Raw genomic sequence first — 21169 nt, 5'->3', positions numbered from 1 at the left:
AAGGAGGATGTGAAGAATGAAATCAACATCATGAACCAGCTCAGCCATGTGAACCTGATCCAGCTCTATGACGCCTTCGAGAGCAAGAATAGCTTTACCCTCATCATGGAGTAGTGAGTCTCTTGGGAGGTGGGGCAGTGGCTCTCCAGGCGGGCCAGGGCTCAGGGCTGGGGCTTGGAGATGGGATCTGAGGCAGAACTCTCCTTTTCCTTTCCCTCTCTGGGACATCCAGGGAATCTCATCGCCTTCTCTGCTTGACCTCCAATATGGAGCGTGGAGGACAAAACCATTTGTCACAAACCAGGGGCCAGTGAACCTAATTTGACCTGCAGATGTATGCTAGTTTGGCCAACACAATTTTCAGTAATTTGATTTATTAAACAGTTGGAAATTGGGAAATTTCACTTTAAAACCTAGATGTCTGGCTCTCTTGAAAATATAAAACATCTAGTAACACTGGACCTGCATTTCCAGCTGGAAACAGTGTCCTGGAGCTCATAGTGGCTGACTGTTACAGACAGGCCAACCGGTCTCCCGTTTGCCCCAGTCCCCACCACTCCCAACTACCCCTGACACTGAGGCCAAGGGCTCAGGGGACATTTATTTTTGTGCTTGTGTTGCTATTTTCCTTCTGGTAGGGCTGAGGAGAGTGAAACGTTTGTCATTCATTTCTCCATCAAAAGTAGAAAAACAGAAGACAGGCTAAGGGCTGTGTGTTTAAGAATACTTTTGTTTCACATCTGGTCTGATTTGCCCATTGGAGTTCTTGCTTGTAGGTACTAAGTGGCTCCTGTAGGCCACTGAGTTTACAGCCTTGGCCTAGAGTACCCAGAGTGAGCTTGGCTTATCAGCACTGAAGACAATCCCAGTCTTCCCTTTGGCTCATTACTCCCTTTTTACCATCCACACTGAGCTGAGAATGGGCCAGAGCAAGAGTCCCCGTAAGACCTTAGATGGCAGTGCACCCTTGGGCTCGCCTGGATTGGCCTCCTTTGGCCCCTGGCGATAAGAGTGGACAAGACTTCTGAGAGCCTTGCTCAGTCCAGTGCCTTCCTTTCCCTTTTCCCTGGCAGTGTGGATGGGGGTGAACTCTTTGACCGGATCACAGACGAGAAGTACCACCTGACTGAACTGGATGTGGTCTTATTCACCAAGCAGATCTGCGAGGGCGTGCATTACCTCCACCAGCACTACATCCTGCACCTGGACCTCAAGGTCAGGCTCTGCCCTGGGCATGTGGCGGGTGGGCCCCTGGATGTCTGAGCCTCTGCTGCTCTCTCATCTTCGAGAGCTCTAGCGACAGACAATCCTGGCTTTCTGACACTTCCTAGTTCTGGAGTCGAGGGCAGGCAAGTCGTGCTGCTTCTCTGAGCCTCAGTTCTTCCATCTGTAAAATGTGGATAACTGTACCTCTTTAAGTGTTATTTCAGATTAAATGATATAATGATCTTTTTTTCTTTAAAAATATCTTTAAGATTAGTTTTTAAAAAACTCAAATAGGGGCCGGCCTGGTGGTGTAGTGGTTGAGTTCGCGCACTCTGCTTCGGCGGCCCGGGGGTTTGCAGCTTGGTATCCCAGGCGCAGACCGCTCGTCAAGCCACACTGTGGGGGCGTCCCACATGAAATAAAGGAAGATTGACAGCAGATGTTAGCTCAGGACCAATCTTCCTTACACAGACACGAAAAACAAACCAAAATAAGAACACATGACTGGGGTAAGAAATATAGACAATATGAAATGTATAAAATACACAGGAAAAGTTCTTCCCTCCCCATCTCTACTGAGCGGGCTTCTCCATCAGCAATTTAGCAGGACACAAAGGGGACCGTACTGTGCATCTTGTTTTTAAACTTGCCTTTTTGGGCTAACTGTACATTGTACACATCTTTTCTCACTCCCTTTAAGGGCTCTGTGATATTCCACTGAATGAATGCGTGACACTTTCTTTTGTCTACTTGACACAAAGTAAGCACGTGATATGTGACAACTGTTTCTTCTTTTTTTTTTTAATACATGGGTTTATTTCTGGGCTCTCTATAATGTTCCATTTATCTGCATGTCTGTTTTTATGCCAATACCATATTGTTTTGATTACTAGCTTTATAATATAGTTTGAAGTCAGGAAGTGGGATGCCTCCAGATTTGTTCTTCTTTCTCAAAATTGCTTTGGTTGTTCACGGTCTTCTGTGGTTCCATACGAATTTTAGGATTGTTTGTTCTATTTCTGTGTAAAATGCCACTGGAATTTTGATCGGGATTGCCTTGAATCTGTAGATTGCTTTGGGTAGTGTGGACATTTTCACGATGTTAATTCTTCCAGTCCATGAGCACGGAATGTCTTTCCATTTATTTAGATCTCCTTCAATTTCTTTCATTAATTTCTTTTAGTTTTCGGTGTACAAACCTTTCACCAACTTGGTTAAATTTATTCCTAAGTATTTCATTCTTTTTGATCAATTGTAAAGGAAATTGTTTTCTTAATTTCTCTTTCTGTTGTTTCTTGTTGGTGTATAGAAATGCAACTGATTTTTGTATATTGCTTTTGTATCCTAAAAATTTACTGAATTTGATTATAAGTTCTAACAGTTTTTTGGTGGGGTCTTTAAAGTTTTCTATATATTATATCATGTCATCTGCAAATAGTGACAGTTTTACTTCTTCCTTTCCAATTTAGATTCTTTTTCTTGCTTAATTGCTCTGGCTAGGACTTTCGATACTATGTTGAATAAAAGTGGTGAGAGTGGGCATCCTTGGTCCTGATCTTAGAGGATAAGCTTCCAGCTCTTCACTGCTGAGTGTGTTATCTGTGGGCTTGTCATCCATGCGCCTTATTATGTTGAGGTATGTTCCCTCCATACCCAGTTTATTGAGGGGTTTTTTTTTATCATGAAATGCATGTTGGCTTTTGTTGAGTGCTTTTTCTGCATCTATTGAGATGATCATATGATTTTTATTCTTCATTTTGTTAATGTAGTGTATCACATTGATTTATTTGCATATGTTGAACCATCTTTGCATCCCTGGAATAAATCCCACTGGATCATGGTGTATGATCGTTTTATGTATTGTTGAATTTGGTTTGCTAACATTTTGTTGAGGATTTTTGCATATAGATTTGTCAGGGATATTGACTTGTAATTTTCTTTTCTTGTAATGTCCTTGTCTGGTTTTGGTATTAGAGTAATGCTGGCCTTGTAAAATGAGTTTGGAGGTATTCTCACTTCTTATTTTTTGGAAGAGTTTGAGAAGGATTGGTATTAATTTTTCTTTAAATGTTTGGTACAATTCACCAGTGAAATCACCTGGTCCTAGACTTTTGTTTTTTGGGAGTTTTCTTTTTTTTTTAAAGATTTTTATTTTTTCCTTTTTCTCCCCAAAGCCCCCCAGTACATAGTTGTCTATTCTTCGTTGTGGGTCCTTCTGGTTGTGGCATGTGGGACGCTGCCTCAGCGTGGTCTGACGAGCAGTGCCATGTCCGCACCCAGGATTTGAACCAACGAAACACTGGGCTGCCTGCAGCGGAGCATGCGAACTTAACCACTCGGCCACGGGGCCAGCCCCTGTTTTTTGGGAGATTTTTGATTACTGATTCAATCTCCTTATTAGTAATTGGTCTGTTCAGATTTTCTATTTCTTCATTATTCAGTCTGGGCAAGTTGTATGTTTCTAGGAATTCATCCATTTCTTCTCGGTTGTCCAATTTGTTGGCATACAATTGTTCGCAGTAGTCTGTTATGATCCTTTGTGTTCATGTGCTATCAGTTGGAACGTCTCCTCTTTTGTTTCTAATAGCATTTGAGTCCTCTCTCTTTTGTTCTTGGTAAGTCTAGCTATAGATTTGTCTATTTTGGTTATGTTTTAAAATTTTTTTCCCAGTTTTAGTGAGATATAGTTGACATATAACATTCTATTAGTTTAAGGTGTACAACGTAACGATATATGTATATTGCAAAGTGATTATCACAGTAAGTTTAATTAATATACATCACCTCACATGGTTAGTTTTTTTTCTTGTGATGAGAACTTTTCAGATCTCTGTCTTAGCAACTTTCACATATACAATACAGTGTTGTTAACTATAGTCACCATGTTGTACATTACATCCCCAGAACTTATCTGTTTTATGACTGAAAGTTTGTACCTTTTGACCTCTTTCACCCATTTCCCTCTTTCTGACAACCAACAATTTGTTCTCTGTTTCTATGAGTTCTGTTTTTTCAGATTCCACATATGACTGAGATCATATAGTAAGTGTCTTTCTCCACCGGACTTATTTCACTTAGAATAACTTCCTCAAGGTCCATCCTTGTTGTTGCAAATGGCAGGATTTCCTTATTTTTTATGGCTGAATAATATTCCATTGTATATAAATACCACATTTTCTTTATCCATTCGTCCATCGATGAACACTTAGATGGTTTCCATGTCTTGGCTATTGCAAATAAAGGTGTATTGAACATGAGAGTGCAGATATCTCTTCAAGATAGTGAATTGATTTCCTTCAGATATATACCCAGACTGGAATTGGTGGATCATATGGTAGTTCTATTTTTAATTTTTTTGAGGAACTTCTATAGTTTTCCATAGTGGCTGCACCAATTTACATTTCCACCAACAGTGCACAAGGTTCCATTTTTTCCACATCAATGTCAGCACTTGTTATCTCTTATCTTTTTGATGATAGCCATTCTAACAAATGTGAGGTGACACTTCATTGTGGTATTGTTTTGCATCGCAGCTGTTTCCGTGATTTTTCTACTCTGCTGGGACAACAGGAGGGTGTGTCCTTAACCCCTTTCAAGAATTTCAGTGGCTCCTCACAGAAGATGGGAAGTAGGTTGGCTGGACCTATGTGTGTACACATTGCTCCTTCTGACCATCTTTCCTGATTGATATCAGATGATAAAGTTGAGGTAGTCAGAGAAATGGTAGAGATGATGGGGAATTGGCCTCAAGCTTCCCCTGCTCACTAGAGCTAATACCAGGGCTTCTGGACCGGTTGCTTGTAAGTTGAGCAGTTAGGGGAAGCCTGGAATTCTGTTCTGTGGTTCCGGGTCAAGAAACAGCCTTTGGGGCAACTCCTGTAACCCTGCAACAGGAGGCAGTCATTGCCAAGGTCCATTTCTCAGTCTGAAGCAGAGCCGGTGTTAGTTCAGCCCCTTCCTGGATGTGAGATCTTGCATAAGTTGCTTGATCTTATTGATTGATCTTGCATAAGCTCATCAATTGCAAAATGGGGAATTATAACACCCATCTCCTAGGGAGGCTGTGTGAATTCAAATATGCAGAAATTGCTCCAGAGTTGTGTTGTTAAACACAGTAGCCACTAGCCACTTGTGGCTACTAAGTACTTGAAATGTGGCTAGTATCACTGAGGAATTGTATTTTAAATTAATTGGAAAACTTTTAAGTATAGTTAGAACAACTTTAATATGTGAATTGACTTTTAAATTATAAATTTCATGAAATCTAAACATAAATAATTCATGAATTCTAAATACATCTACAATATTTCTGATGAAAATTTAGTGTCTGGATTGAGATGTGCTGTAGATGTGAAATACACACTGAAATTCAGACACTTATGAAAAAAGAATGGAAAATATCTCATCAGTATTTTTTATATTGATAACCTATTGACATGATAATATTTTGGATATATTCAGTTAAATAAAATATTAAGATTAAGTTTTTGAAAATACTTTCAGATGAATGAAAATGAGAATCTAACGTACCAAAAGTTATAGGATATATCTAAACCAGGAATGAAAGTTGTAGCTGCAAAACTTTATATTGAAAAAGAAGAAAGATCTTAAATCAATAATCTAATACTCCACTTTAATAAACTAAAAAAGAAGAGCAAGTTAAACTCAAAGCAACCAGAAGGAAATAACAAAGAGTAGAGCAGAAGTAAACAAAAGAGAGAACAGAAAGACAGAGAAAAATCAATGAAACCAAAAGTTGGTTCTTTGAAAAGATCAATAAATTGTCAAATCTTTAGCTATATTGAACAAGAGAAAAAAAAGACTCAAATTACTAAAATCAGGACTGAAAGAGGGAACATCACTACCAGCCTTACAGAATTAAGCAAAGATTATAAGGGAATACTATGAAAAATTGTGTGCCAACAAGTTAGATAACCTAGATAAAATGGAAAAATTTCTAAAAAGACACAAACTGCTGAAAACTGACTCAAGAAGAAATAGAAAATCTGAATAGATGTATAACAAGTAAAGCATTGGAATAAGTATCAAAAACTACCCACAAAGAAGAGTAGGCCCATATGGCTTCATTGGTGAATTCTACCAAATGTTTAAAGAATTCACACTAATCCTTCACAAACCCTTCTAAAAAGTAGAAGAGAAAGAGGTACTTTCCAAATCGTTTTATGAGGTTGGTCTTGTCCTGATACCAAAGCCAGACAAAGCCATCACCAGAAAACCATCAATATCCCTTATGAATATAGATGCAAAAGTTCTCAATTAAATATTAACAAACTGAATTTAGAAACATCCAAAAAGGATTATACACATCACAAAGTGGGATTCATCCCAAGAATGCAAGGTTGGTTTAACATATGAAAATCAATCAATGTAATCTGCCATATTGAAAAAATAAAGGACAAAATCACATGATCATTTCAACAGATGCAGGAAAAGCCTTTAACAAAATTGAAAAACTTTTCATGATGAAAACACTATTGTCCATTTTGTTACTAGGTATCGAAGAGAACTTCCTCGACCTGATAAAGGCCATCTATGAAAAATCAACAGTTAACATAATAGTTCACAGTAAAAGGTTGAATGTTTTCCCCTTAAGATCAGGAACAAGACAAGGATGTCTGCTCTTGCCACTTTTGCTATTAAACGTTGTACTTGAGGTTCTAACCAGGGCAATTAGGCAAGAAAAAAAATGAAAGACACCCAGATTGGAAAGGAAGAAGTAAAAGTCTTTCCATTCATAGATGACATGATCTTATATATAGAAAATCCTAAGGAGTATGGGGGGAAACTATTAGAATTAATAAATGAATTCAGCAAGTTTGCAAGATATAAAACAAATATAGGATGTCAGCCACATGGCAGCGTGAGCTCACCCGGGACTCTCCCCTCCAAATTACAACCAAAAAGAGCAACTGCTTTCCAACCAAAAAAAAAAAAAAAAAATCCTAATAACAGAAATCGTCAGAGACCCACAGCAGCCAAATGATGGAGGGTGGAGAGGATGGAGCCGCCCTTGCAGGAGCTGGAACAGGGTAAGAGAGAACTTTGCTCCTGCCCCTAGAGACTGGGATCAGGGCTGCTGGTGAGGGAAGGAGCGGGGGAGGGGCCGCGCTTCTGGGGATCATCCAGGACTCCCACTGCCAGTGCAGCAGAAACCGTCTAATGGGGGAAAGCTTTCGTGTGGGCGACCCCATCAAGCTGGGGCCCCAGGAAACCAGAGAGCAAGAGCTGATCTGAATCCAGGTCGGTGGACAAGAGAAAGTGTCCCTCCTCCCCCAACCCGCGCTGCGCACTGCCATCGCAGCTGATGGTGGAGGGCTCAGAACACATGGCTCTCGACCCCCATCTAGTGGCGATAGGCTGTAACTGCAACAGAATAATAGCATCATGTGCAAAAACTGCTCCTCTACCATCCTGCAATTTCTAAAAGCTCTAGACCAGAAGGAAAACAATAAAAACACAGGAGTAGGTCCTGAGGACTTGAAAATAGGTAAACTAAGTGAAGATGAGTTCAAAATAGCTATCCTCAAAATATTCAATGAGGTAAAGGGAAATGTAGAGAAACAAGTCAATGAGTTCTGGAGTTACGTCACAAAAGAGATTGAAACTATAAAGAAGAATCAATCAGAAATACTAGAGATGAAAAATACAATGAATCCGATAAAACAGAATACGGATTCCCTGAATGCATGTGTAGACACCATAGAGGAGCAAATTAGCATAATCGAAGATAGACAGGCTGAATGGCTCCAGACAGAGGAAGAAAGAGAACTAAGAATTTAAAAAACTGAAGAAAATCTCCAAGAAATAGCTGACTCAATGAGAAAACGTAACTTAAGAATCATCGGAATTCCTGAGGGTGTGGAAAAGGAAAATGGAGCAGAAAGTGTGCTCAACGAAATGATAGAAGAGAACTTCCAAAATCTAGGGATTAAGAGAGAAATGTGTGTGGAACCTTTCAGATCTCCTAGATTTGTCAATGTAAAAAGACCTACTGCAAGGCATACAGTAGTAAAAATGGCAAAAGTGAATGACAAAGAAACAATACTCAGGGCAGCAAGGCAGAAGAAAATAACCTACAAAGGAACCCCTATCAGGCTTTCAGTGGATTTCTCTACAGAAACCTTACAAGCTAGGAGAGATTGGAGTGCCATATTCAAAACTTTAAGGGATAAAAATCTTCAGCCAAGGATACTCTATCCAGCAAAAATATCCTTCCGATATGAGGGAGAAATTAAATCTTTTCCAGACAAACAAAAGCTAAGGGACTTTGTAACCAAAAGTCCTCCACAACAAGAAATCCTCAAGAAGGCTCTCATACCTGAAAAAAGAAAAAAAGGGAGAAAAGGGTCACAAAACACAGAGTAGGGAGACAAATAGATAGAATCGGAATAGGATAGCAAATATTCAACTATAGCATTAGGATAAAGGGAAGGAAATCACCAAAGCAAAAACAATCTTATCACTCTAACCACAAACTCACAACACAAGTTGGAATAAAAGATGAGAATAACAATTTAGGAGGGGAGGAGGAAAGGGACTGAATCAGTTTAGGCTAAGGAAGTAAGAGACCACCAGAAAATGGACTATGTTATACACGAGATTCTGAATACAAACTTCAGGATAGCCACTAAAGTAAAAAACAGAACAGAGACACAAAACATAAATAAGGAAAAATCTAAGAAACCCAGCATAAGAAATTGCAGAAGTCAATGGGTAGGCTAAAACACACAGGACGAGAAACAAAAGAAGCACAGGAAAACCCGAAAACAAGCAACAGAAGGACAGCGTTAAGCCCTCATGCATCAGTACTCACCCTCAATGTAAACGGATTGAACTCTCCAATAAAAAGACACACAGTGGCAAAATGGATTAAAGACCAAGATCCACCAATTTGTTGCCTCCAGTAAACACACCTCAGCTCCAAGGACAAACACAGGCTCAGAGTGAAGGGGTGGAAGTCAATATTCCAAGCTAATAGCAAACGAAAGAAAGCAGGTGTCACAATATATATCAGACAAAACAGATTTCAAGATGAGGCAGGTAAAGAGACATGTAGAGGGCCAATACATAATGATCAAACGGACACTTCATCCAGAAGAAATAACACTTATAAATGTCTATGCGCCCAACACAGAAGCACCAAAGTTCATAAAGCAACTATTAACAAACCTAAAAGAAGATATCAAAAATAACACAATAATAGTAGGGGACCTCAACACCCCACTCACAGCAATGGACAGATCATCCAGAGAGAAAATCAACAAGGAAACAGTGGAGCTAAACAAAAAGCTAAAACAGTTGGACTTAATAGACTCATATAGAACACTTCACCCAAAAACAGCAGACTACACGTTCTTCTCAAGCATGCATAGAACATTCTCAAGGATAGACCATATGTTTGGAAACAAGGCAAGCCTCTACAAATTTAAAAAAATTGAAATAATAACAAGCATCTTCTCAGATCATAGTGCTATAAGGCTAGAAATTAATTACAAGAAAAAAGCTGAGAAAGGCACAAAGATGTGGAGACTAAACAATATGCTGTTGAACAAGCAATGGATCATTGAAGAAATTAAAGAAGAAATCAAAAAGTACCTGGAGACAAATGAAAATGATAACATGCCATACCAACTCATATGGGATACAGCAAAAGCTGTATTAAGAGGAAAATTCATCGCAATACAGGCACATCTTAACAAACAGGAAAAATCCCAAATAAGCAATCTTAAACTACACCTAACTGAATTAGAGAAAGAAGAACAAAGTCCAAAGTCAGCAGAAGGAGAGAAATAATAAAAATCAGAGCAGAAATAAATGCTATTGAAACAAAAAAGGCAGTAGAAAGTATCAATAGAAGATAAATAAAATTGATAAACCCCTAGCCAGATTTATAAAGAAAAAAAGGGAGAAAGCTCAAATAAACAAAATTAGAAATGAAAGAGGAGAAATAACAACAGACTCCGCAGAAACACAACAGATAATAAGAGAATACTACGAAAAACTATATGCCAGCAAAATGGACAACCTAGAGTGAATGGATAAATTCTTGGACTCCTACAGCATCCCAAAGCTTAGTCAAGAAGAAGCAGGCAATTTGAACAGACCAATCACAAGGAAACAGATTGAAACAGCAATCAAAAGCATCCCAAAGAATAAAACCCCAGGACCAGACAGCTTTCCTGGGGAATCCTACCAAACTTTCAGAGAAGATTTAATACCTATCCTTTTCAAGCTATTCCAAAAAAGTAGGGAGGATGGAACACTTCCTAACACATTCTATGAGGCCAACATCACGCTGATACCAAAGCCTGACAAGGACACCACGAAAAAAGAGAACTACAGGCCAATATTGCTGATGAACATAGATGCAGAAATTCTAAACAAAATTTTGGCAACCAGAATTCAGCAATTCATCAAAAGGATCATACATCATGATCAAGTGGGATTCATACCAGGGACACAGGGATGGTTCAACATCGCAAATCACTCAACGTGATACACCACATCAACAAACTGAGGAATAAAAACCACATGATCATCTCAATAGATGCAGAGAAAGCATTTGACAAGATCCAACAGCCATTTATGATAAAAACTCTGAACAAAATGGGCATAGAAGGGAACTACCTCAACATAATAAAGGCCATAGATGACAAACCCACAGCCAACATCATACTCAATGGGCAAAAACTGAGCACCATCCCCCTGAAAACAGGAACGAGACAAGGATGCCCTGTATCACCACTCTTATTTAACATAGTACTGGAGGTTTTGGCCAGAGCAATTAGGCAAGAAAAAGGAATAAAAGGAATCCAAACAGGGAGGGAAGAAGTGAAACTGTCGCTGTTTGCAGATGACATGATCTTATATATAGAAAACCCCAAAGAATCCATTGGAAAACTTTTAGAATTAATCAACAACTACAGCAAAGATGCAGGGTATAAAATCAATTTACATAAATCAGTAGCATTTCTATATTCTAATTACGAACTAACAGAAAACGAACTCAAGAACACAATACCATTCACAGTCACAACAAAAAGAATAAAATACCTCGGGGTGAATTTAACTAAGGAAGTGAAAGACCTATATAATGAAAATTACAAGGCCTTTCTGAGAGAATTGGATGGCGACATAAACAGATGGAAAGACATTCCATGTACATGGATTGGAAGAATAAACACAGTTAAAATGTCCATTCTACCTAAAGCAATCTTCAGATTCAGTGCAATGCCTATCAGAATCCCAAAGACATTCTTTACAGAAATAGGGCAAAGAATCCTAAAATTCATATGGGGCAACAAAAGACCCCGAATTTCTAAAGCAATCCTGAGAAAAAAGAACACAGCTGGAGGCATCACAATCCCTGACTTCAAAACATACTACAAAGCTACAGTGATCAAAACAGCATGGTACTGGTACAAAAACAGATGCACAGATCAATGGAACAGAACTGAAAGCCCAGAAATAAAACTACACATCTATGGACAGCTAATCTTTGACAAAGGAGCTGAGGGCCTACAATGGAGAAAAGAAAGTCTCTTCAACAAATGGTGCTGGGAAAACTGGACAGCCACATGGAAAAGAATGAAAATTGACCATTCTTTTTCACCATTCACCAAAATAAACTCAAAATGGATCAAAGACCATCAAAGACATCAAATTTGAGACCTGAAACCATAAGGTTTCTAGAAGAAAATGTAGGCAGTACACTCTTTGACATCAGTATTAAAAGGATCTTTTCAGACACCATGTCTTCTCAGACAAGGGAAACAACAGAAACAATAAACAAACGGGACTTCATCAGACTAAAGAGCTTCTTCAAGGCAAGGGAAAACAGGATTGAAACAAAAAAACAACCCACTAACTGGGAAAAAATATTTGCAAGTCATACATCTGACAAAGGCTTAATATCCATGATATATAAAGAACTCACACAACTGAACAACAAAAAATTAAACAACCCGATCAAAAAATGGGCAGGAGGCATGAACAGACATTTCTTGAAAGAAGATATACGGATAGCCAATAGGCACATGAAAAGATGCTCATCATCGCTGATCATCAGGGAAATGCAAATCAAAACTACACTAAGATATCACCTTACACCCATTAGAATGACAAAAATATCTAAAACAAATAGTAACAAATGTTGGAGGGGTTGTGGAGAAAAAGGAACCCTCATACACTGCTGGTGGGAATGCAAACTGGTGCAGCTACTATGGAAAACAGTATGGAGATTCCTCAAAAAATTAAAAATAGAACTACCATATGATCCAGCAATCCCACTACTGGGTATTTATCCAAAGAGCTTGAAGTCAGCAATTCCAAACGTCCCATGCACCCCAATGTTCATTGCAGCATTATTTACAATAGCCAAGATGTGGAAGCAACCTAAGTGCCCATCAACAGATGATTGGATAAAGAAGATGTGGTGTATATATATAGAATGGAATACTACTCAGCCATAAAAAAGAACAAAGTCGTCCCATTTGCAACAACATGGATGGACCTTTAGGGAATTGTGTTAAGTGAAATAAGCCAGATAGAGAAGGACAATCTCTGTATGACTCCACTCATATGAGGAATTTAAACCTGTGGACAAAGAGAACAGATTAGTGGCTACCAGGGGAAAGGTGCTGTGGGGGGTGGGCACAAAGGGTGAAGGGGTGCACCTACAACATGACTGACAGACAATAATGTACAACTGAAATTTCACAAGATTGTAACCTATCATTAACTCAATAAAAAAAGACAAATATAAAAAAATCAATTATATTTCCATACAGTAGCAATCAACAGTCTGTAAAAGAAATTAAGGAAACAATTTCATTTACAACAGTATCAAAAGGAACAAAATACTTAAGAATACATTTAATAGAAGTGCAAACATTATTCTTTACAAACTACGAAAATTGTTGAAAGAATTTAAAGAAGACCTAAATATATTGAAAGACATCCCACAGTCATGGATTGGAAGTGTAAATATTGTTAAGATGGCAATACTCCCCAACTTGATCTACAGATTTCTTTTTTTCTTTTCTTTTCTTTCTTTTTTGCTGAAGAACATATGCCCTGAGCTAACATCTGCTGCCAGTCTTCCTCTTTTTGTATCTGGGCCACTGCCACAGTGTGGCCACTGACAGACAAGTGCTGTAGGTCCGCACCTGGGAACTGAACCCAGGCCACCGAAGTGGAGTGTGCCAAACTTAACCACTAGGCCACCAGGGCTAGCCCCGAACTACAGATTTAATGCAATCTCTATCAAAATCACAGCTGGCTTCTTTGCAGAACTTAATGATCTGATCGTAAAATTCAGATGGAAATTCAAGGGATCTAGAATAGGAAACACATCTTGAAAAGAAGAACAAAGTTGAGGACTCATCTTTCCCAATTTCAAAACTGACTACTAAGCTACAGAAATCACGACTGTTATTGATCTAAGGATAGATGGATAGAGCAATGGAATACAATTGAGAATCCAGAGATAAACCCTTGCGTTTGTGGTCAATTGATTTTTGAAAACAGTGCCATGATAATTCAATGGGGGAAAGAATAGTTTTTTCAACAAATGGTGCTGAGATGCTGTGCTTCTATCCACATGCGGAAGACTAAAGTGGGGTGTCTGCGTCACACTATATACAAAAATTAATTCAAAATGGGTTATAGATGTAAATGTAAGAGCTAAAATTATAAAATTCTTAGAAGAAAACATAGGAGTAAATCTTTGTGATCTTTGATTAGGCAATGGTTTCTTAGATATGACTCAAAAGCACAAGCTAGAAAAGAAAAATAGATAAATTAGACTTCATCAAAATTAAAAACCTTTATGCTTCAAAGGACACCATCATGAAAGTGAAATGACAGCACGCAGAATGGGAGAAAATATTTCCAAATCATATATCTGATAAGAGACTTGTATGTAGAATATATGAAGAACTCTTACAATTCAATAATAGAATGACAAATTTAAAAATGAGCAGAGGATTTGAATAGACATTTATCCAAAGAAGATATACAGATGGACAATAAGCACATGAAGATATTCTCAACATCATTAGTCATCAGAGACTGTAAATCGAAAGCACAGTGAGATACTTGTACACGCATGTTCTTAGCAGCATTATGCATAATAGTCAAAAAGCAGAAACAACCGAATGTTCGCTAACTGATGAATAAATAAAATATGGTATATCCATACAATGGAATATTATTCGGCCATGAAAAAAAATCAAATACTGATACATGGATGAACCTTGAAAACATTATGCTAAGGGAAAGAAGCCAGATGCAAAAGCCCATATACTTTATGATTCCATTCATAATAAATGTCCAGAATAGGCGTATCTAGAGACAGAAAATACATTACTGGTTGCCAAGAGTTGAGGGTGAGGGGAGAATGGAGAGTGACGGCTGATGGCTACAGGTTTCTTTTTGAAGCAATGAAAATGATCTGAAATTAGATAGTGGTGAACTATCTACTGAAAACCATGGAATAGTATACTTTAAAATGGTGAAATTTATGATAGCATTATTATTTGTCTGTCAATAATGCTGTCGTAAAAATTAAGTTCACCTGTTTCTTTTTGCTTGTTTAACATGGCTATTAGAAAACATGTATATGAGGCTCACGTTATATTTCTATTGGACAGTGTTGTTATAAAGACCTTACAAAGAAGACATGGAGATTTTTAATCACCACTCCCCTGTACCCATCTTAGGAATCGCATAACCCCCATTGTAACATAAATAGCAATAAAACCTTCTGTTGGGGCAAATAGTGCCTGGCATTTGTTTCAGAATCTGTAAAGTGTTTCATACATATTATGTCTTTTGATCCTCACACCCTCTTAGGAGGAAGGCAGGAAAAGGTTATTATTCCCATTTTACAGGTGGAGACACTGAGGTTTCAGGAATGGGAAGGGGCTCATCTAGGGCTACAGACCCAAGCAATGGACCCCTGGACCTCGGGCGTTTGCCTCAGGTCTCCGGGTCCTTTCTACCATCAGCCCTCCATCTGCCCTCAGCCTCTACTCCTATCCAGATTTGTCTTGCACAAACAGCAGGCATTGTTTTAGGCTCCCTGAGAGCCTCAGAGCTGATCTGAAAGACAAGAGGAGAAGCGTGTCAAGACCACCATCTCCATCCAGTGGGTCACGGATGTCACCACAAAATGGCAGGTTGACATTTAGCGGCTTTGACCCACTTGGCCAGACTGTTGAAGATTTGGTCCCACCTCTGAGATTAGGATGCACTTGGTCAGGCTTGGAGCCCAGGCAGTGGGACTTCTGAGCGCTCTCTGATGATTCTAATGTGCAGCTGGGACTTAGAACCCCCCAAGTCAGCAGTCTCAAACAGGCAGCCTGTGAGCCAGCTCGGCATCACAGAGGTGTTGTTTGATTCCCACGCTGATGAATGTGTGTTTAAATGGGATTTTGTTGCCAACATTTAAAAGTGTGGAATTTTCACATAAAAACCTGGATTTCTGGCTTCTCTTGAGGGCTGAGGAACTCTGGCAGCTGACCCTGCAGTCCTGCGTGGTGGCCAGTGGCTGGAGCTGAGCAGTGGCTGCCCCTTTGCAAAGGGCAGGAGACCTCCAGTTGCCTTGCAGTCCACGCTGCTCCTTGTCTCATACTGGACCACTTCATTTGTTTTCAGTATCTATCCCTGTGGGGCTGCCCTGAGCTGTTCATTCCCCTGGAGGCTGGGAAACTGAGGCCTGTTGACAAGTAAGTGTGGGAGCTGCGGACCTTCTCAGCTATTGATTGAGCTAAGCATACTTCTCTTTCTTTCCCAGCCGGAGAACATCCTGTGTGTCAGTCAGACGGGACACCAAATTAAGATAATTGACTTCGGGCTGGCCAGAAGGTAAGGAGGGGGTATTGTGGTGCTTTGACAGAGCTCCTGGGAGACTTTGTGGCTCTCTTGGGCATGGTTACCCACAGGTCAGCCAATTTTGACAATTTTTGACACAGAGAGCTCTCTCACTGAAAGGCTGGTGGCCTTTGATAGGCCTGTTACTACTGCAGGGGGTGACTTTATGCTCTGTGGGGTCCACTTCTCCTGGAAAGGCTGTGGAATTAATAGTCCTTCAAACCACCTGTGTGAGCAGAGAGGCGAGCCATGCTTAAAGGGCGGCCACTGCACAGGGGTGCTGGGCAGCTCAGTTCCATTCATTCGAAGCCTCCTGGGGCAGGATCTGCGGGGCTGTGTGATGTATCCATCACCATCCCTGCCCTCTAGGAAATACTGGGTTAAAGAGGAAGGTGAGTATGTGACAGTGTAGGGTGGTGCCGTGGGCACGTGGTTCTGGGCCACTCAGGACTGGGTTAGATCTTTGTAAAGTGGGCTTTCAAGGGAGTACCTGCTGACACAGGGCAGTTATGAAGTTAATGAGATAATACATCCTATGAGGGGGTTAGGTTCTCAAGTTTCAGTGTATAAAGTGAGCATTGTATATGATTTTTAAAACGTCTTGAAGTCCCTTAAAATGCCTGCGGCCTAGTGGAATATAGTTTTATTATTCCATCTGTCCAGTCTCATGTGTGACAGCCGCCGTGCCTTTGTGGGGCCCTTGCCCATGGCACGCACATTCAGTGCTGTGGGTTCTTAGCAGTGGCAGCAGCAGAGCCTTGGTGCTGGGGAGGGTGTCCCCTAGACCTTTGGGCGTCCACAATCTATAAATATGGCAGTAGTTGTGTGCCCATCCTCCAGGCTTCCTCCTGAATTCTTTTTCCACCAAGAATGACATTTCTCTGGGAATCACCTATTTTCAAGGTAGGTCTTCACATCACAACTGAATTTTCACTCTCAAAATGTTCTCTCGCCCCAATGGTCATTTTATTTTTATCAGTTTATGAGCCTTACAGCATCCTCCACTCCATCCACACAGGGAAGAAAGCAGAGCCTCGTCCCCAGGGAGGCAGTGCTGCTCGCCTGAGCTCAGCCTCTGGGATCTGGCACCTGCCTCCCACAGGTGGTCTTCAGAACCACAGTGGTGGTCTTCCTAGGTAGCCCCGTGCTGGTTGAAGTGGTAAATGTTACCTTTTTGCAGGGGCTAAAGGTGTATTTTCAGTTCCCTGCTTGAGGGATGTCATGAGAGTAACAGCAGAGGGTTCAGATCAACCCTTTGTGCCTTCAGTGGACTGGATTTCATGAACAACACCAAAACACCACCCCAAATGCTTAAAAGTCCACATTCAGTCTATAATGTAAAAAAGTTGCTTAATATTTTCCCAAGTAAAGTTTTATAAAATTGGGATGCATCTTGATGCTTGCATGTCTTAGACACTAGAGCAGTGTTTCTCAACCTGCTTTTCAACATCACTGCCTGCCCCAAAGTGCCTTTTCAGATGTTTCTTTCCTAATTGCCAGGCCCCTTCCCCAAGAAATTTAACGCCACAGATGTCCTTTGTGTCTGTTTATGTACTGTGGCCCTTTGGAGAGCCACAAACCATTGTCATAGCTAAGATTACCCCTTCCCAAGAAGCAGTATTCACCCCTGTGGGGCAATGGGGCAATATTGTCTTCCGGAGAATACAGTGTCTGTAGTACCCTCCCAAATGCCAGAGGACCAATTGCCAAATGAGTATAGTAGTCCCCCCTTATCCATGGGGGACATGTTCCAAGACCCCGGGTGGATGCCTGAAAGCGCGGATGGTACCGAACCCTGTATATACTACGTTTTTTCCTATACATACATACCTATGATAAAGTTTAATTCATGAATAGGCACAGTAAGAGATTAACAAAAATAATAAAATAGAACAATTATAACAATGTACTGTAACAAAGTTACCATAGATCTCAGCAGCCTCAGCTTACAATATTTTTCTTCCCTTATTAAGTCGAGAACTTTAACCTTTTCACTTACAAGAAGCACTTTACGTCTTCTTTTTGGCATCCGAATAGCCAGCATCACCACTCAGGCACTCTGGGGCCATTACTGAGCAAATTAAGACTTACTTGAACACAAGCAGTGCAGATCCGGCAATGGTTGATCTGATAACCGAGAGGCTCCTAAGTGGCAGGCGGGTGGTGCCTACAGCGTGGACATGCTGCGCAAAGGGGTCACTCAGTCCTGGGCGGGACAGAGCAGGACTGTGTGGGATTCATCATGCTGCTCCAAACGACACAGAATTTAAAACTTACGAATTGTTTATTTCTGGAATTTTCCATTTAATATTTTTGGACCGCTGTTGACCGTGGGTAACTGAAGTCGCATACTGTGAAACTGCGGATAAGGGGGACTACTGTACTGAGGGAGCAAAATGTAACCACCTGAGGCTCCTGGAGTCTGGGAAGGTGTCTTTGAGCAGTCAGAAGGGATGGATAGACAGGGTTGTGTCACTTGCAGCCAGTAGTATGCTGGTAAATATTTAACAACCAGCTGTGGTAGGGGGGTGGGTTGAGAGGAGGTTGGGTGGATTTGTAACTTTTGCTAATTTTGGCCAAGTTCAAGCTACCAACATGATTTCACTGAATGCAGAGTTGGGAGGAGATGTGCACAATTGACTCTCGTGCACCCATGAGAACCGGCTCTAGCACAACTCTGCCTGGAGGGGAGGCAGGAGAGAGAGTGGGAGTTATGGGGCCGAGAATAGGATGTGCACTGCACATGAGCAGGCTGGTCCAGGGGAATGCAGGAGCTGTGGGTGGGATTGGGGGAGGAAGATACAGTAGAAAATCAGGGCACTAATATGGAGTTCAGAAGTTGGAACATTGTCCTATAGGCCAGTGAGTCCCACCAGGTGGGAAGGTGAAAAGGGCTGTGGGCCAATTTACAAAAAATCAGTTAGTCAAAATCTATTCAAAATTGGTCAGGCAATCCATCCAAAACTGCCAGACATATTTGTTAACCTAGTCAAGGGCACTGATGACAGTAATTTTGCTGGTGGGACCAGAGGTGGAAGGCAAGTTCAAGAAAGTGAACCCAGGGAGCCGCACTTAGGAGAAGGGCACCACATCACACTGGTGGGCCGTGGAGAAGGCAGGTGTCTGAAACACCTGCTGCTCAGGAAGCTGCGCTTGGTGGAGCTGGGCTGACAGATTCACAGGTGCCGGCTGTGAGATGAAAGGAAAACATTGAAACCATCCTCAATGGTCTGGCAAGCTGGTCATTTGGCAAAAGGATTGTTTGGCAAATTGGCTTTTGCCAAATTGACCTGCTTCCTGGGAAGCATGTCCTTCTAAGAGGAAGGATCCGTGGGGGAAATGTGCAGGTTGAGACAGCATATTTTACACTCCAGAATAATTAAATGTTTGTAAAGAGGGAGAAAATGCCAATTTTTCCCTGTAATACAAACTATAGAAAGTGAAGTCGTATTTCTGGGTAGGGCTATTAGAAGGTGCTGAAGTTCTCGGTGGGGTGTGACCCCCAGGAGAGTAGGGGCACATACAAATCTTCAGAGGCCATGACATCTAGCAAGAGGGACCAGCATTACACTAGGCTGGGCAGTGAGAGCCATCAGTGGGTCAAAGTAGGGACATGTCAAGGGTCAAGGATGGGGCCAGGTTAGGAAGTATCTTGTGTTAGCTTAGTCTCCAGAATGTTGGGTGCAGGGTAGGCCTACTGGCTTCCAGTCCTGTGCTCAGATTGGAAGCCAAGCCCATGTCATCAGATCCTTTGGCAGGGCAGGGAGGTGCCTACCACAAACCCTATGGGGCTACAACCTCATGTGTGACCCTATGGTCACAGAGAGCCTTTGCTAGGAATCTGGAGAGGTCTTTGTGGATATTTTGACACAGCTTTGGGATTGGTATATTGTTAGCTATTACCACAAGACTGCTGTATAACAAACCACCCCAAAATGCAGTGGCTTAAAACAACAGTTATTTATTCTCATCCACACATTTGTGAGTCAGCTAGGGAGAGCAGGGTGCTGGACCCAACTCATGCTAACTTACGATAAGGAATCTTGTAAGCCAGTTGTTAAACATGGCCATTAGTAAAAGTTAAGCTGTTGGGGCTGGCCCAGTGGTGTGGTGGTGAACTTTGCATGCTCTGCTTCAGTGGCCCATGGTTCACAGGTTTGGATCCTGGGTGCAGACCTACACACTGCTAGTGGGGCCATGCTGTGGCAGCATCTCACATACAAAATAGAGGAAGACTGGCACAGATGTTAGCTCAGGGACATTCTTCCTCAAGCAAAAAGAGGAAGACTGGAAACAGATGTCGCTCAGGGCCAATCTTCCTCACCCAAAATAAAATAAAATAAAATAAAAATTTTTTCAAAATTAAGCCATATAAACTTACAATTAAAGAAATTATATTAAAAACAAAGATATTACATCTTTAAAACTTATCACTTCCTAATAATTTTTCTACATTTCACTATTGTTTATGCTCATGAGGTTATTTATATCTATTGTATCTGTATGGTGGAGATACTATAGAATGGTGTGCTATGGCGAATCTCTACTCTGCATTTGGTGACATCATGTGATACTTTGAAATCAACTGTGATGGTACAGTGAAATAAGTATTTACACCACAGAAACTGGCAAATGCTACAAATCAGCACTTTTAAAAAAAATCAGATAACTGGTTGTTAAACATTTGCCCCCATACCACTGGTTGGGAGTCACTGATCTTGGCTGAATTGAGCTGTGCTTGGATCCAAGACGCAGGTCAGTGAGGACAGGTCTGCTCCACGTGTCTCCCAGTCTCTTCTCAGGGTGTTGGCAGAGGAGCAAGAGGGCAAGCTCCTATGGCCTAGTTTGGACTTGGCCTACTGTCACTTGCACCCACATTCCATTGGCCAAAGCAACTCACATGGCCAAGCCCAGCATCAGTGGATTGGGGCAATATATGTCACCTCTAGTGGGAGAAACTACAGTCACATGATACAGGATGTAGGTATGAGGCGGGTGAAGCCGTGGAAACATAATGCATCCTGGGAGTGTGGCTTCCAGGGACTGAGAGCCTGGGTTTTCTCTCCTA

General features: G+C 41.0%; 1 protein-coding gene across 5 annotated transcripts in view; it reads left to right on the top strand.

Moving 5' to 3' along the window:
- The window catches only part of MYLK3 (myosin light chain kinase 3), a 54698-nt gene that overhangs the window by 23795 nt on the left and 9734 nt on the right, over nt 1-21169 (top strand). For all 5 annotated transcript variants that reach the window (XM_046683372.1, XM_046683371.1, XM_046683369.1 and 2 more), the window contains exons 7-9: nt 4-113; nt 1074-1215; nt 16025-16095. In XM_046683372.1, the coding sequence (XP_046539328.1) occupies nt 4-113; nt 1074-1215; nt 16025-16095 (323 nt within the window). The remainder of the gene's footprint in view (nt 1-3; nt 114-1073; nt 1216-16024; nt 16096-21169) is intronic.

Source organism: Equus quagga, chromosome 13 (genome assembly GCF_021613505.1).
Source record: "Equus quagga isolate Etosha38 chromosome 13, UCLA_HA_Equagga_1.0, whole genome shotgun sequence".
NCBI lineage: Eukaryota > Metazoa > Chordata > Mammalia > Perissodactyla > Equidae > Equus > Equus quagga.
Note: the sequence above shows the minus strand (reverse complement) of the source record. Positions and strands in the feature narration are given on the sequence as shown.